This window comes from Eleginops maclovinus, chromosome 4, assembly GCF_036324505.1.
Source record: "Eleginops maclovinus isolate JMC-PN-2008 ecotype Puerto Natales chromosome 4, JC_Emac_rtc_rv5, whole genome shotgun sequence".
NCBI lineage: Eukaryota > Metazoa > Chordata > Actinopteri > Perciformes > Eleginopidae > Eleginops > Eleginops maclovinus.
The window spans coordinates 15,430,049-15,447,688 of record NC_086352.1 but is presented as its reverse complement, the minus strand read 5'-3'; the positions used below and the strand labels follow the sequence as shown (position 1 = coordinate 15,447,688).

Below are 17,640 nucleotides of genomic sequence, written 5' to 3'. Positions count from 1 at the left end.
TACTGACTGGTTGAGCAACCAGTGTGCTTTCTCTTTTGGTGGACACATGCTATTAACCTCTTACCTGCCTGTTGTGAATTATATAAAAAATGAAGCTCATAGATACAGCATTGTGGATGTTTATTATGACCCCTAAAATATTAAGTGGTTGCCACACACAGTACCAAAGGGGTTGCATTCCCAAAGTGTTAGTAAATGACAGGAGAAAATGTTCTTTTTGAAGGTTTTTATTTATTCTTCCATCATCCCAGTGTCACTTTTGATCATTCTTATCACAGTATTCAGAACTATTGGCACTCCTGGTATAGACAAGCTAATAATCAGATAAATGCATCAAGTAATCAGCTTTAACCCTTTCTTTAAAATATGTGAAATATTGCATCATGTGTGGAAAGAGATCTTTCAAAAGATGATTACAAAATTGTTGGCACTTTATTGTGTTTTTGGCATTCAAGTTCACTGATGCAATTCTCCCTTTATTTCACCCACCAAGTTAATGCATCTACAAACATTAAAGAACCAACTGTAATAACTCCAGCTGCAGCAACTCTGATAACCATCCTTTTTTAAATAATACAAAAATGGGATTTACTTAAGAACATTGTTTGAGTATTGTTTAGCATATAACTTGCTACTTACTTTGTTAATCTGTTCTGTCATCTTTACCGAATGCCAATAATTCTGGGGGTCACTGTAATACAATACAGTGAGCGAAGTGCCAAACATTGGATTTAGGCAATCATAATATCAACACACATTCTTCATTGAGATGAAGAAGGTATGGTGGATATAAAGAGCGTGGCCTCACTGACGTCTTCCACTGATCAAGTTACCTTTATGCAGGCAACAGAAAAACCCTGTCACACTTCTTAAGTGATAGCCTTAGCAAGACATTTCATTTTGAACAGCTATTGATTTCTGTTTCGAATCATATCCTGGTAATTCAATGTGAAGTCTGAAATTCACCATGAAATGTCTGGCAACACCCTTAGCACAGAATTTAGGAATCAATCAAACTGTCCAGGCTATTTCACACCCTGAGAGGCTGTAAGAGGCTGTAAGAATGGAGGTGCTGTTATTCTGCTGACCTCATACCCTGTCTGTCATCCGAGAGAAAAAAAGAAGCTTATAATTGTATGTCAGCCCAGAGTGCATTAAGAACCCTTTGCATGAAAAACACAATTATTGGGTGGAGAGAGAGAGAGAGGGAGAGGGAGAGGGAGAGGGAGAGGGAGAAGGAGAGGGAGAGGGGGAGGGTGTGTATTGCACATCTTAACATGTTGGAGTACAGAGCTTGTTGTCCAGAGCTTAACCTGAACTCTGTTAACCTTATGTGAGTGTGCATTGGCAAATGGGGCCATTTGGTCCGCTTTGTTGTTCTGCAGGCGGTGTCTGTCTGTCTGTCTGTCTGTCTGTCTGTCTGTCTGTCTGTCTGTCTGTCTGTCTGTCTGTCTGTCTGTCTGTCTGTCTGTCTGTCTGTCTGTCTGTCTGTCAGTCTGTCTGGCTCTGGGTTTTTTTCTTCTGCAGTCCTGGCTGTTTAACGTCAGATGTCACGGCTGCTTCGGCCTCTCCAGTTTCATTAAGGGCTCTGCGGTGTCCGAGTCGCTATGATGCTTTCTCTCCCGCGGGTGTTCAACTCTGCTGCAGCGTGTCCACGAGGGAGAGCGCATGTACCCACCTCTGGGAAGCACAGGCTGGTGGGAACCTGGGGACCAAAACACACAATGAAGTTATAACGAGGTTACTAACAGGCATCTAGAGTCTGGCAGATAGATACTAACATGGAAGCAGACCGAAGGAAATCATTATGCACCCTGTCTTGTTTTACATAACTTGAAACAATGTGTGTTGGCGTCAGTATACGGCTTAACACCTGCTTAAAGCATGTTTAGAACTAATATTATTTAAATACAACAGAGACCTTGCAAAATAGAGTTGCGGGTTGTTTTTCTCTCAGCCTTTAGTCTACACCCACACATGCCAGCCGTTTCAAGACAGGCCACAGGCTAAATGAGAGAGTACCACGATCACACTGACATTTTAGGGACTTTAAATCGAATTTGAGGCATCTAAAGTGCAAAAGCATTTCTTACACAAAAAGCTGCCTTTCACTTCAGTAAACACATAATTACTATAAAAAATGTTTTAATTATAAAATGTTTAAAAATATACATTTTCTGTTTTGTTGTTGTTGCCACTTTACACCACATGGTGGTGATGTCCAACCTGTCAGGAGCATAGAAAGACGACAGGGGAAAGCTCTTACTTGCTCTGCTTCACACTTCTCAGTCTAATGTTGGGTCTCTGGAAGGTCATACTGGGAACCTGGCTCATATATCTCCTTTAAGCCACACCCATAACCTCACACACATTAGAGACTGACAGGTGAGGAGAGAGGGAAAATAGGGAGGAAGAAAAGACGTATTGATCTAAAAAGATTGATGGCGTCTCCACTGGATTTTAATGAGACAACAACCTCCAACAAGGAGGCGTCTGCTGCAGCAAGCGCCATGATCACCTGCTGATTGATTGTTGGTGTGGTTACATTAATGTGTGTCTCTTTTGTCACAAATAACATTTTAACATTCCTTACATGCGTTCAGATTCATGTTTATGTGTTTTACCCCTGATGAACATAAATTCAGGAAAATAATTGAACACACACTAAGTCAAATGTTTGCATACCTGAGAGGTGAAGTAATTTCACAAAACAAACACATTTTTCTTGCTCTCTTGCAGTCACACACTCAGAGTACCCCGAGCAATGGCGTTCTGTACTGTATCCCTCCTGTACTGCTGGCTAGAAGCCATTTGATGTTTCAGTTAGCGTGTTGCTGTTAATGTTTCTTAGACACTAGACTCTCCTAGAGAAAAACCATTAGGCACAGGAGAAACAACTATTACATTTTTCGTTTATATGTGCACATGCAGAGTGGGTGACTAAGACCTCCTTATTAAACTCATTTAATGTAAACAATATGTTGTATGAGTGTTTGTGAATTGTGGCTTGTCTATTTGTCACAGTCGTTAAAAGCCTACAGCAGTCTCAGAGGCAGTACGTTTAGCTAGAATCTGACCTTTTACATTCAAAGGAGCTTTTATAAAGGATTTATTAAAATTGGTCTTGTGGTCCTAAAGGATGGATATATATAACCACTGAATTACACAAGACAGGAAGCTACCACTGTGCTGACACCCTATGGGCTATCATTTCATACATGCTTCACTTGTGGCAGTGACAGCAGATTGGAAACACATGATTCAGCATGACTGATCATTAGGGTGGGCTCCTCTTTTGAGGTTATGATTGATTTAAGTTTACCTATCTGTCATGTACTACACAACACATAAACTGTCGGGGATGGGAGACACTGTCTAGTTAAGAAACACTACATGGACAATACTTTTATGTTTCTGTTTCACATTTCCTGCATCACTGCATCCCTTCGCGCATCCACTTATCAACAAATCCTCAGCCAAATCCTTCAAACAAACGCTGTTCTAAAACACAACTCAAATCAACCATACAGAAACATTATATTCTGAAATGTCATCTGTTCAAATTCCGGTTATGCTACAACAAATAAGAAATATGAGGCCACAGCTATGCCTGTGGTACTTTTTCAGGAATGTGGGTAACTCTATGGTCGGTTTGGCTCATTATAAAACTAAGAGCAAACCTACTAGACAAAGTCAGCCTTTTGTGCATTGCCTCTGGAGCTGCTCTAAAAACACACACTTGATGAAACACTAAGTAATGTATGTTCTGTTGTTTGGCTATGAAGCAGTACTGATGAAGTTCACTAAACTGTCCATGAAAAATGTAATCTAATCAAATAGCTGAAAGTTTAAGAGAGGAAGACAAATCGAAGAAAGATAGCATGGTAAACAAAACAAACAAGAGACAAGCATCTATACATAATGTGCTAGTGTAGTAACACGGAATACAACAGATTATGATACTGTAAAGGCTTTTAAGGGCCAGGCATTGTTCTCAGCAGGGAAAAGTGAATAATTCAGGAAGAACCTACATTTAGCATGAACTCACTCACCCATTTTTCACCTCTCCTCTTCTTTTAACCTCTCCCTCAACATCTACATGCCCTCAACAAACTGGCATACATTCAGCAGTTTCCAATAGAGGATAATGCTCACACAGCACAGCTCAATTCTACCAAATTTGCATTGCAACTTGGACAAAAACTAAGTAAATCAAACTGTTTTTCAAAAGCCTCCACCCTGAACAAACTGATGACTTACTAAAACTCAAAAATCTACTTGCATAAAAGCAAAAGGCTGAATAATTGCTGAGGTTTTAATGAGATCCTTGAGCTCACATATAACAGAACAGCTGGGAGTTTTGAATCAATCAATCGTCCATATGTGCATCGCTGTTTGCATAAGTCCTTTCTCCGACACACCCACCCACTGCCATTGTCTGAACAGCCCAATATCTGTATGGGAGGATAGAATATCTTTATTCTTATGTGAATAAGAATCTATCATTTTGCTACTTTAAATGATCTAAGGTACTGCTGCAGAAGGGGCAATGACAGTGGAAAACAAATGAGCAAATCAAGCATTAGCATCCTTTTGGATATGTGGCTCAAAATGATCACAGCATCAAACCTCTGCAATTGCAAAGGCCTAATGCCATAAAGCAAATTGTATAGAGCTGTGACTTTCATTTCTTTTTTGATCATATGATTTTCCAAGAGTTTTTTAGCTTGAGTATCTGCCTGAAGATTCTTTTTAGTACAATGTGTAGCTAGGATTGTTATCCTTCGATTTACAAGCCGTAAAGGAGGCAGACATGGAGACAGAAATTGGGAGTGAGGGATGGAGACAAGCTAAGATACAAGGGGTGAACGAGAGGAGGATTGTGTCTGTGGTGAGTGTGAGACAAAAACAGCTCCGAGGTAGAAGTGGAAGATCTTTTGAAGCAAGGAAAGGCACTGATAGATCTCATATCGAAAAGGTTAAAGATTTTCTAGGTGGAAAAAAATATGTATGCTGCTTTTTCAGGTGGCTGATTTATTTTTATTCAAGGTTAATGTTGGTAAAAATACAGGAAATGACACACGCTGCTCATTGTGAAGTTGACACTCTAAAAAGAGATCAATCATTTGAATTTGTCATTCTGAGAGTGGAAACATTTAATCATTGTTGGATTTGTTTGATCTCTCGCTTGAAATCAGTTAACATCATTACAGTTGTACGTCTCCTGACAGCAGGTCTTCATTTTGATAAGCAAAAAGCAGAGCAGCGGATGTCAGGCTTTTCAAAGCCTGAGACTAAAAGCTTCTAGGCTGTTGCATCTCCTGCACCTGGCTACTGAAAGCAACTGTGGCCTGGGACTGGGAAAAGATTAATGAACTGTGGTGGTGTTGGAGAGGACAGCTGAGAAGGGTGGACAAGCTTAGAGTGTTTATTCTGCTCTGCTGTTTGAGCATGGGTAAACGTGGAGGAAGGACAGTACTGTTTGTAGGGCATGTTCGTATAATTTACCAACTTGTTGTTGAGGTTTAGGTTTTCCAAGTCAGGTTCTTCCTGATGTGGTTTTTATTATTGACATGTTTGCATAGGAGGAGCTGTAAAACATTTTGAGCCATCATCATTAACCAAACTGAACTGAAGTGAATCAATTAATCATTGCATAATGATATTTTCTAATGATGCATCTACTCTGAAAAAAATGAATCAAATTACTGTTGGATTAATTGTGTTGCCCCAGTAAACCAATGCTATGAATGACTTGATTTCACTTTTTAAATGAGGATAGTCATTTAGGTGTTATAGTTAAAAGACTGCAGAGCTGCAAAGTCACTTATGGGGGTATTTAGAAGCTAAAGAGCCAGATATTTCCTCAAAGTGCTAAAAAAGGTAATTTTTAACCTACATTCATCTGGAGGCCAGAAGCAAAACTCCAGATGAATACTATTGTTGCTCCATAACAGCAGGATTTGGATAAAAAGTAGCTGTTCACAATATTTCAGGATATAGCATGTCAATGTTATATTCACAACCTGTTTCAGCTGCCCCTAAGCAGGCAAACATATATATATTTTGTTGGAGCTATAAGTAAATCCATGGCTATGTTCCGCAACTCGATTATCTCATCATCTTGGTTTTCTGGGAATATACTGTAGTTTTAAGTTTGGTAAATCATTGTATTTGAGGTTTTACTAAGAAACAAAGAACGTAGGTCTTTCTTTCCCATAAATGCGCCTCTGCTATTTGGATTTAAATAATTGGCTATGGAGCTGCAGGCAGCAGCATATAACACAGATGGCCCATGGGACCATAACTCACACTTAACAAGCTGTGCCATGATATGAATATTTAAAAAAAAAAAGAAAATAAAAGAGAAGCAAGTGAGATAATGTTGTTAAAGGAATATATGCTACAGTAAGACATAAAAGAGAAAATAAGAATGCCAGAAGCATGCAGAAAAGTATGAGGAAAATTCATGATTTATGATTTATAAAGTTTTAAAATGACTCTCTGCACTAAAGATGGAAGTAAGGCTGATGACCCAAAATCTGTTTTGTAAAGCTTTTTTTGTGGATTCAAACAGTGGAGTCCATTTAGTTCTTTTTATATCTTATTGTCACCAGAGTGATGAATGTAATCTCAGACGAAGTACAATAATTGGTTATGTCCTTAGTCGATGACAGTGTCCACAATCGGAAAAAAAATCTAACTTTTTGACAGGCGCAGTCCTTGGTCAGAATATAAAACATTTGTAATACGTTGTTTATAGGGTGTTGATGGACCTTTAAACCTAATGCTACCTTGAAATCCTGTGTGCATGCTGAAGAGAGAGTTCACTGTCCGCATGCAGGATGAGGCTCTCAGGTCATAAATAAAACATGGGCAAAGATTTTGTGCTTCCTCTTGCGCATCAGGGGAGAAAGACAAGTTAGTGTTTATCCTGTACAGTACCTGCTGCGGTGACACACATGCAGGGTCTCCTCTTTAATATATAATTGTGCATGACGCTCAACAAAGCAATGTTTCCTGCTTTCCAGAATGACAAGGTTCCTGGTTGTACTTTTTTGAAAGGATTCAAATAAAACGGTTATACATGAGAATCAAAAAGGAGGAAATAATGTAGAAAAGGCAGTAAAACCTTTAGTGGAAGTTATTGGGACAGTGCAATATGTTTTTAAGGAGTCCCCGAAGGGAGTCACTCAACATATAAAATCATTATGATCAGCATGCCTTTTAAGGACTGCTGAGCGATAATGATGTAAAACACCGTCCAGCAAATGCACACCAACACACACACACACACACACACACACACACACACACACACACACACACACACACACACACACACACACACACACACACACACACACACACACACACACACACACACACACACACACACACACACACACACACACAGTTCACTGAGTAATACCTCAGTCTGAATTATTGAAGAAGATTTGAATTTAATTTATAGTTAACACACTAATTCAATTAAGCTTTTTTTTTTAAAATAAAGCTAAAGGGAAACAGTGAGAGAAGAAAATATCATGCTACAGGAAGCTGTTTTTAATAAATTGTGTTTGCCCTTGCAGGAAGTAAAATCTGCGAACAAGATATTTTTCTGAGGATTATCTGTGTTTATTGTAAAACCATTCATTTCTTTTTTCAGCAAGCCTTACCTGCTGGGGACTCGTTGTGGTTCTCCTCATCAGAGTCAGCAAAAACTTCAGCAAGCTCCTGGTCGGACATGTCCGTCAGCTCAGTCAGATCAAGGAGGTCAAAGTGAACCTCCAAAGAAGACACACTACTCAGTGGTTCTGTGAGGCACAGAGAGAAAAAAGCATACTTTTAATCTAGAGGGAGGATGAGAGATAAATGATCCACTAGTTTTTATGCTTACAGTGTAGCATAAAAGTGTCCATTTAAAAAGAAGTGAAGTACTGCATGTATTCTACATAGAGCTCCTCCGCCCTTCATGCAACACCCTTGAATCTCCACTGTACTCATAATCAGATCAATAGTCGGCTCTCACAACATTGCAAAATCAATTTCTACAAGGAACAGTTTTACTCTTTTATTCACCTTTATCTGAACATCTCTTGAAAAGATAAGAGTTCTGTACTTCAGTAATATTTCACTCAGTGGATTATTTGAATATGCCTCAGAGCTCCCTGCTCTACACCTGTGTTACTGCAGGCAGTCACAGAAGAATTGAAACAAGAGCTAAGGAGATGAAAATAGCCAGGTCTTTAACACATTGTGATCTCCATTTTTCCCCTGGGTGTGTTGCACCTGTTCATTTCTGCACCAAATTCCTCGACAGGCAGGAGTCACTGCTGCTGCACAGGTCAAATTTAAATCAACGTGTGTGTGGCTTTGCATTCCAAACAGGCTGACCTCAAACCTGGAACGTTAATGTGATGCAAGTGAAATATATTCAAAGACTCTGTATTACATACATAAATCCTCACGTGGGTCCAACAGCATCTGCTTGTCTCAGCATCGCTCGAGTTAGGAACCTATCCCTGAGTAATAGAGCTGAACTAATCTGCCATTATACTGAGAAAGATGTTTGCAGACAGCACTGAGGCAGGTGTGTTTGTATTTCCTTATGAATCAGTGGATGCCTGTCTGCCAAGCAATGTCAAGTCTGAATGAAACATTTCCCTAATTGTTTGTGGGTGTGGCTTTGTGGAGAAAACAATGGGTTATGTGACAGGTTGAAAGCTGTTATTATCCCATGTCGTTTCCCTGCTGTTTTCCAGGCTGTTAAAAACAAGGCTGTAGGTTGAAGAGGCAAAACCCACTCTCCTGCTGCTTCTGTTAAATCTAATTCCCTGCATCGCACTCAAGCACATATTAATAAAAAGAAGACTAATCACTCCACTGGAGCAGTGGCCGGAGATTGTGCAATGGTTCACATTGACTGAAAACACTCAATATCAGAAATGCCAGGAGACACACTGTAACATAAGGAAGCAGTGATTTGAAAGGATACAAATGAAATTGTAGTAATTTCCGAATCAGTTCAAGGGGATGAAACCCAAAACTCCTACTTCCCCTGTCCTTTACTACACAAACCTTCAGATCTACTCCAAATGTACAATCCTACCCAGTTTTTTCCGTCTAGGATTAGGTCACATGCCATGAAAAAGGCAGATTTGACTTGCATGAATATTTACAAAGATAGTGTCCAGCATATAAAGCTCCACAGTAATTTCCACAAAAAAAGACAGAGAATAACAATAAAGGTGAGGGAAGACGATGAGATGAGAGATGCTAAAAAGAGAGAAATACAGCTGGTATTTGTAACATTTTAGACTCTAGGATGGTTAAAAAGCATATCAGAAATAATCCTATTTAGTAAAGTATAATCATGTATGCTATTAGACATTCCCATTTTGATTATAGAACACTTAAAAAGAGACCACCTATGGGACTTTTAGCGTCTCTCCACTGCTTACTTCTTAGCTCACAAATGGTCACTTAGCAATAGAAGTATTTTAAGAGGTTATTGATCACACTACTTTGCAAATATGCAACTTCTATATAGGACTGTGAAAACAGCCACTTGAGGCTTGACGTGACATTATTCCTTCACAGTACAATAATATAACAGTCTTAAGTCAGTTCTTCAAAGAGTAAAGCTCAACAGTTTCCATTACCACACCATGAACCACTGCACCGCATATAATTAAACAGCAGCAATGAAAAGCAGCAGTCAACATTCACATCACATATAAGCTCTGCTTTCTGATAGTAGTTGAATATATTCGGTGGAGAAACACTGCATTATGCAATTATTAGTCGACAAGAATCACATAGAACCTGCATTTTTCTGTGTATTTTATATTTTTCTTCACTTGCTTTTGACTGCGTTTTTGAATATATTTGCTTTCCCTTCAGGCTGGAAGGTGCCTGTAAAGAGCTATCAGTCTGTTTGACCCCCTTTCCAGGGAGAGTGAAGAAACTGGTGGCAGGGATGTTATTAAAGAGGTGAAGACGAAGGGAAACGAGGGAGAGGGTTGAGGTTGGGAAAATGAGAGGCAAAGGTAAGAAAGGTAAATGTTAAAAAATAATAGGGGAATGAAAAGGAGAGAACATATTTTGGAGGAAGGAAGGCATTGTGAAAACAATCCCGGCATTAGTTTCTGCCATTATATTAAATTGGTTTAAAGGTTATTCCAATTCTGCTTTGCTTGTTTTTAACCTCCTCTCTCCCATCTCTTTTTCATCTCCCACACCCTTTTTTCTTAAATAATTGATCAGTGCATTCTTTCTTCCAGGCAGACACACTGAAAAAAATCCCTCCCTCTCAAAAGCAAATCAGGAGGGCTTTGAGACATGGAGAAAACTGACAATAGAGAATTCATACTGAGACACAAAAAAGGAGACGTTGTGCCTAAAGCAGATGGATGATTTAAAATACGGCCGCCTTTTTCTCAAAGCAAGCATACAGTCTGTTGGCCCATAAAGTGAAATATGTGGCTTCTGATCTGTTTCAACTCCTTTTTGGCATATTTTTCATCATTTGCTCAGTACCACACTTTAAATTCATGCCTTTGTAGTTAAAATTAGGAAAGGTACCTTCAATTCACTGAAAAATAAAAGCATGTTCTCTTTAATTTAGAATATCACAGCAAGACAAATAAGTGTTTGCATGCTGTCAATTTAATGATCTACAAAAGGATTCCTTTCATTTAGTTCAGTTAGTTCATTAATCAGTTAGATTCAACGGATGGAACAAAGAAAAGGGAGGAGGGGTATGAGGGAGGGGTTAACATTTGGGAGAAGGGATAAGGGAGCAAAGGGAATGTGCCTTGCATGCTGAAAACATGTAATCCCCTCCCTCTCCCTACCGGCCCATCAGGGCTCTGAGGTCATTTTTCAAATCCGAGAAGCTTGTACTGACGACTAGGCTGTGATTGAGTGGAGAGGATTGAGAACGGACTAGGATATGAAACAACTATAAACAAGAAATGCCAAAAAACATAATGTCTTGCATCTGTTGCTAGTGGGTTATTTTGTCCTCACAGTGACTGAGCATGCAGGCTCAGTCCAGTTGTTTTCTGTTGCATTGTTGGCCAATCAACAGCTGACAGGTAAATAAGCAGTGATTTCTGACAGCAAATCCATCAATTTTGAAAATGTCATAAAATTCCGAAAAAAGCAAGGTCTTTATACCACCCTGATGAAAACAAGCTAGCTGAAATGTTTGATGAATAATGCAGGGTTTACTTGAACAGAGCTGCCTGACGTGAGTTTATTTTAAGATTTAAATCAAGCAGAACAGAAGTTTTTGAATCCCGCTTTTTTCCTACAACATTTTGACGCTGTGCAAAATAGCAGTACCCAAATGAACACCTTTTCGCTCTACTTCTCTTTATAAGACTAAAGCACAGCAGTAACTATACATTTGTAACATTCGATTCAGTTCAATCTGCAAAAATGTATCGGCAATGCAGATTTCAAGGAGTTTGAATTTTGGCATCTTTATCTGGAACAACTAAAACTTGCTCTTCTCTGGAATACAAATATTTGTTTGTTTTTTTAGGAAGGCTGTTTGCTCTGGGCTTAAAAACATAAATGCTGAAGATGAACTATAGTCTACCTTTGTGGAAATAAAACTGCAGCACTAGGGCTTTCTGCGTCATTAAATATGAAGCTGCAATGTGGTTTTGTGGACATGAAGAATCATATATTTTAAAGCACAGGTACACTCTTTTTTGAATTTCCGATCATTAAATGATTGGGGAGTAAACGTACTACAACAACAGGAATGATCATTTTGATTACATTTTTTCTCGGGATGGGATCTGTCCTTTCTTTCGCTATGCCACACATACTATTAGCTGACTTGTCAGGTGGCATGGCTAGTTAGTGGGTCATGTCAAGACACAGCTCCTGGATGAGCTGCCTCTCTGAAAAAGTGTTTGGTTGGTGAAGAAGATAAAGGTTTTCTTGTCACTCGTGCAGTCCCAGTATCTGTCTCTGTGCCTGGGCTATGAGCCTGGCACGTACAGGGAAGCTTCTGTATGGGACTGATGCACAATGAGTCCTTTCAACACAGACTAAGCTGCAGTGGTCTTTGAGAATGTGGGACAGGAAAACCTCAAATAGGCAGAACTCACACAGTGGATTTATAGTTTGGAGAAGATCCACCTGAACTCTACTGGATGAGGATGTAAATAGTCCAGAATAAGATACATAACATGTTATAGGAGATAGCTTTATGGGGAATTCATCGTTACTCCATTTTACTGCACATCGATCCAGTAGTGACTGCCTCTGATGAGACCCTCTTTCACAGAAGCAGGGTGTCTTCTGTCAACTTTATTCAACATTTCGTATCCCTACTTTGTTGGAAACACATTTTATTGATCGAATGTCTTGCTCAAAGCATTTCCACCCATAATTAGACTAGTATGCAACAGTAAATATTCATCAATGCTTCACATTCTTAATATTGACTTCTATATACCCTGCACCTCCCCGGTACTCACGTCTTTTCTCAGCGATGTGCAGGAGACTCGCAGTGTGCCCTGACAGGCTGCCCTCCTCCTCGTCCCCTACTGTGTGGTGGAACAACTCCTTGGATATGTCACCGGAGCTGGAGGGCTTCAGCAGCTTCTGGATGTCTTTATTGGGATCTATTGGCACTCAAAGGTACAGAACAAATAGTTAGAGGGAGCTAAGAGCGTGAAAAGATAGAGATGTTGATAGGTTTTTAGATTTTTATTTGAGGATAACATTAGATATACTGGGTTATTGTTCTGTAGATCTCAGATTTAGATCCAAGAATAAACATTTTTGGGCAATGAAGAGGAAGATAATACTTTAGTGATCACTAAAAAGAGTCAATGTTGACTGATTGATGTTCAGTATTTGTCCTCCACATTTACCCAATATTAACATTTCCCACTCAGTTACGAAATTCAAACATGACATGTATCTTCAGGTTACTAAATGCATCACCTATCTTCTTTTCCTTTTATATTCTTTAAAACAATCAGTCTCTTCCTTGTGTCAGTCCTGTACACTATTCTGTTTACATCTTTGTGTTTATATATAAACACAGTGTGTATATGACGTATATGACGTATATGACGTGTGATTCCTTGAAAGAAGATTAGTTTACTTTTCTTTTGTTATAGTTGTTGCATAATTATCATTTTATTGTTTCTATACACAATATGCATTCTGAGAGCCTAGTCATGCTTTTGGAACAAAAACATCTATTCAAAATAGGAAAACAAGTTCACACAGGCTATTAACAAAGTCTTAAAATAGATAGCACCTAAAATAGAATCCCTTCAAACGCAGGAGTATGCACAAACTCAGTTCGCCTGCTTGACACAGCTAAAAGCACAGTGGGGTGAGACTGTGATGAGACTCAGTGAGGTAAGGAGAGGAGGACAGAAAAGCTTTTCATTTAACTGAAATAAAACAGAACTTGAAATTGCAACATTGACTACCGACATATTGCAGGAGGATCATGTGATTTGGTGGTTACAACAAATTCAGCATGTTGGATTTTATAACAGATATTACATAGATATTTATCAAAGTAAGCTTGTACTACATAAAAATACATACAAAATAAAATAAAACTGGAAATAAACTGTGTATAGACCACCATTTTGACAGTATGGCTTCTTTAACATGTAGATCTGATGGAAAGAAGTGTGGGAGTATAGCAGATTCCTGATGGGCCTCACCAGATGGCTGCTGGTGGATATTTCTTCCTGCAGTATGCTCTTAGACAGTTGAATTTCACATTTCAGTTACACGGAAAGCCAAGCCAGAATGAGATGGATTCAGCTTTTACCCTGAGAAGCACAGTGTTCATTGCTGGCTATTGATTAATTTCCCCAGCGAGAAACCGCAGAAACTGAAAGGCTATTCAGTTACCTCGGCTGTTATAATGAAATGTTTGTTCAATATTTAAACTATCTACGACCCGCTTTGGTTTCCATTAGCATCGCCTTCTTCAGCAAACATCCATAGTAGAAAAATGTAGGACTTCCATTGTCTTAAGGCAGTGCATCCTCCTTCCCTCCACCAAAGATTCATTTGAATAATGTATTATTTTTTCATAAGGAAGTCTACAAACAACTTACTGCATGTCACATAAAGACATTTTGAATTGCTTAGCCACAGACACACCTACACCTCAAAGTCAAATGCCTCTGTAGATATACTTTTCCCTGCCGGTCTATTCCTTTGTTTTGTGTGCTCATGTGTGGTTAAATGTTTTATATTTTGATAGAGATGAGCTCTCTAGGAGACAGAAAAAACGATCTTTCAAGAAAGTAAAGGAGGACAAATTTACATATGGTATGATCTAGACACGACCTGTGAAAGCGGCAGTGAAGAAGTTAGAATAAATAACAATAAATAAAAGTGTATGCAGACCCGGTCTAGACGTGACTGTCTGTGAATCAGCTTACTCTAGACATCAGACAGACAGACAGACAGACAGACAGACAGACAGACAGACAGACAGACAGACAGACAGACAGACAGACAGACAGACAGACAGACAGACAGACAGACAGACAGACAGACAGACAGACAGACAGACAGACAAAAGGAGAGCGATGGAGGATGAGAATGGTGTAGTGAACGTTTGCCAACAGTTTAATCAAACCCAGTGTTGTGGTTCAATAAATCAATCGATGTTTGTAACGCAGGCAGGAGGAATTACCATCCTCTCTCAACACCCTTTTCGCTAGATCATTTAACTGGATGACTGCTCTCCATCTTCTGTACTTTTAAGAATCATTTTATTGTTTTACTATATACTTTGAATTTTTTTTTGCATTTCTAATAACATTTATTTTCTTAACATTGATGACCAAATAACTGTGCACAAGTTAGGGAAATGTAGACCCCAACATTCAGTCTCAGTTTGTAGTGTTTGTGGTGCGTTTCTAACGTTTTCAAAATATTATCCCCACAGTCATAGGCTTAAATGTTGTGGATGTTGGCACAGAGCAGCCATAATACAAAAACTGCACTCCAGAAGTCACCCTTTGAGACCCATTGCTGTGATACATCATAATAATGTGGTTCACTCTAATTCAATATCACTATAATGAAGAAATAATCTCCCAATTTGTCATGGGCAGGTAATTCTAGCCTTCAGCAAGAACAAGTAATGGTTGGATACTGTCTGTAAACAATGATTGGTGGAACAGAGCCATAGCAGGAAGATAACATTACCTATTATATCAGCTCTGAATTGCAACTTATAGTGGCTGCAGAGACAATATTTTACCCTGGAGGTAGAACAGAGTAACAAAGCATCATTGTAACAGTGGTTGAATGCACTCTGCAGGTACAGAAGCAGCTAATGTAATATGCTGACAAATAAACTACCCCTCTATGGCTTTGCTTCATAAATGCAAGTATATTAATGTATAAAAGCTCATGTTATAATGATATTGTCATATGTATAGACTGTATATCATATCTTAACTCAGATACGTTCCAATACTTAGCCTATAAGCAAAGTTACATTTTCAACCCTTTAACTGTTTAGCTGTTACAGTGCAATAGTGGCAGTGAGGCATTGTGCAGAGCAACCAAACAGCACAGGCTTCTCTGGATAGACTTTTCACAAAGGCCACAGCCATCCAGTATTGTACTACAATTTGTATTTCAGTCCAGCTTTTGCATGGCTGACCTTCAGTGTGTCTAAAAAGACCAATACTGATGGGCAATAGATTCAACTTGAAGCTTTGGTGTAAAAATGAATGAATTACAACTGATCCTACAGGAGAAGGAACATGATCAAGGACAGAGTATAGTAAATAGTGCACTGCTGTATTTAAACCTTATCTATATCAGTGACTTTTGACTAGGCAAACAACAAAGTATAGTTATATGATTCAAACCAGCCCTTCTGACAAATATCATTCAGTCCTCCCATTTAAAAAGTGTCCACAAAAATATTACAAAAAGACACTAACTTACTACACAGAGTCTCCAGACCACAAATCATTCCAAAGACAAAGACAATCAGCAACAACCATGCTAGAGAGAAAAGAAAGAATAAAACATGGCTTTACCTGGGCTCCCTGCCCCTCCCTGTGCCTCCATGCAGCTCAACCGAGTGTCCTGCTGTTCACCACACCAGCATCGGAGAGTGGGGGAGACAAACAGGGAGGGAAGACGGGAGAGGCAAGGGAAGAGTGTGTCTGTGTGTGCATATGAGAGAGAGCAGGGTGGGGTGGGTTTGTAGACACGGCAAGACCTCTGCTCTCCAAAGACTCTGCTCCTCCTCTTCCTTTTTTTGTTGTCCTTCGTACTAGATTTCCACCACAGGTGATATTGGTAGCTGTTCTTGCTCAGTGCACCTGCCCTGCTCTGCCATCAGAGCCGTCTGACTGCTGCACTGCCTCACAGAGCGAGTCCACCACAGAGAGGGAGGTCTGGGAACAGCGACATCGCTGAAAATTTCTAAGCCACTTGTTTCAGTAAATGCAGCATTGAGAGGCTTGGCTTGGTATGTACAAAATACACAGAGAGTGAGTGAAACAGAGAGAGAGAGAGAGAGAGAGAGAGAGAGAGAGAGAGAGAGAGAGAGAGAGAGAGAGAGAGAGAGAGAGAGAGAGAGAGAGATATCTAGTACAAAAGAGTGAGAGAAAAAAGAGAGGGAGGGAGAGAGGGAGGGAGGGAGGGGGGGGCTGAGCTGGCAGCCTGCCCAGACTCAGAGAGAGAGAATGGGGTGTCAGGGAGGTCTATGGGCCACTGGAGAGAGGAAATTGTGTGTGTGCCTGTGTGGATGAGTATGCAATTGTTTATGTGTATGACTGTAGCATAACAATGTGTGGATATAGAAGTTATCAAACCTGATGATAGGTCAGTTCATGTCAAATACACACTGCTCAGGCATGGTGTCTGGATAAACCAATTGCCAGGATTTGTTGCAATCAAACACAGTTGAAGGTCATGATAGATGATACAAATATCCATCAATGAATTGCTTGTCTGTGGTACGGGATGAACACCACACCTTCTGAAAAAGCAGGAAATGGTCCGTCTTTCTGCTTACGGGGATCTTTTGGTACAGCTTGCCCTCTAGTGGCGGAATCTAACACCTTCAGGTAATCACGCGACACTGCTGTCATGCCCAATAAAAACTTCTGTCTCCTTTCTAAAAATAATCCATTTTATTATTATGTAAACTGATATATTTGTGTCTCTGGTACTTTGAGCCATGTGGATATCTTGGTGGTGTAAATATTGTTGGATTTCCTTTTACTTAAATGTTCTATCCAGTTAAATAGAGCTGTTAACGATATGTATTTAAGTGTTATGGTTACAACGATTCTTTTAAGTTCACACAAGTAGAATGTTTTCCCTACATGCCTGATACCTCCTTGTTTAGCAGAGCTCTCGCCAGCAGAGGACGACTCTCCTCATTTTCTCAATACCAGGGGAAGGATGTCAAACAGTTGTGGTTCTCCAAAAAATTCTGTCTTCACTAGAGTACTTCAGTCCATCTGCAGCTACTTCAAATCCACGACAATCAAAACATTCCACTAGAATTTCACTGCAAAGTCCCGACCATTGCGGTAAACATGACTCAAGCACCACGAGGGATCACGTACAGATGTTAAATGTGGTCATTTC

General features: G+C 39.6%; 1 protein-coding gene across 1 annotated transcript; it reads right to left on the bottom strand.

Annotated features, from left to right (window-relative positions):
* Positions 1-211: 211 nt before the first annotated feature.
* dbndd1 (dysbindin domain containing 1) lies at positions 212-16,506 on the bottom strand. Its single transcript, XM_063881269.1, has 4 exons — positions 16,074-16,506; positions 12,504-12,650; positions 7,680-7,817; positions 212-1,705 (listed from the first exon to the last, which is right to left on the bottom strand). The coding sequence occupies exons 1-4, from the start codon at positions 16,102-16,104 to the stop codon at positions 1,551-1,553; spliced, it is 471 nt and encodes a 156-aa protein (XP_063737339.1). The 5' UTR covers positions 16,105-16,506; the 3' UTR covers positions 212-1,550.
* Between the last annotated feature and the right edge of the window lie 1,134 nt (positions 16,507-17,640).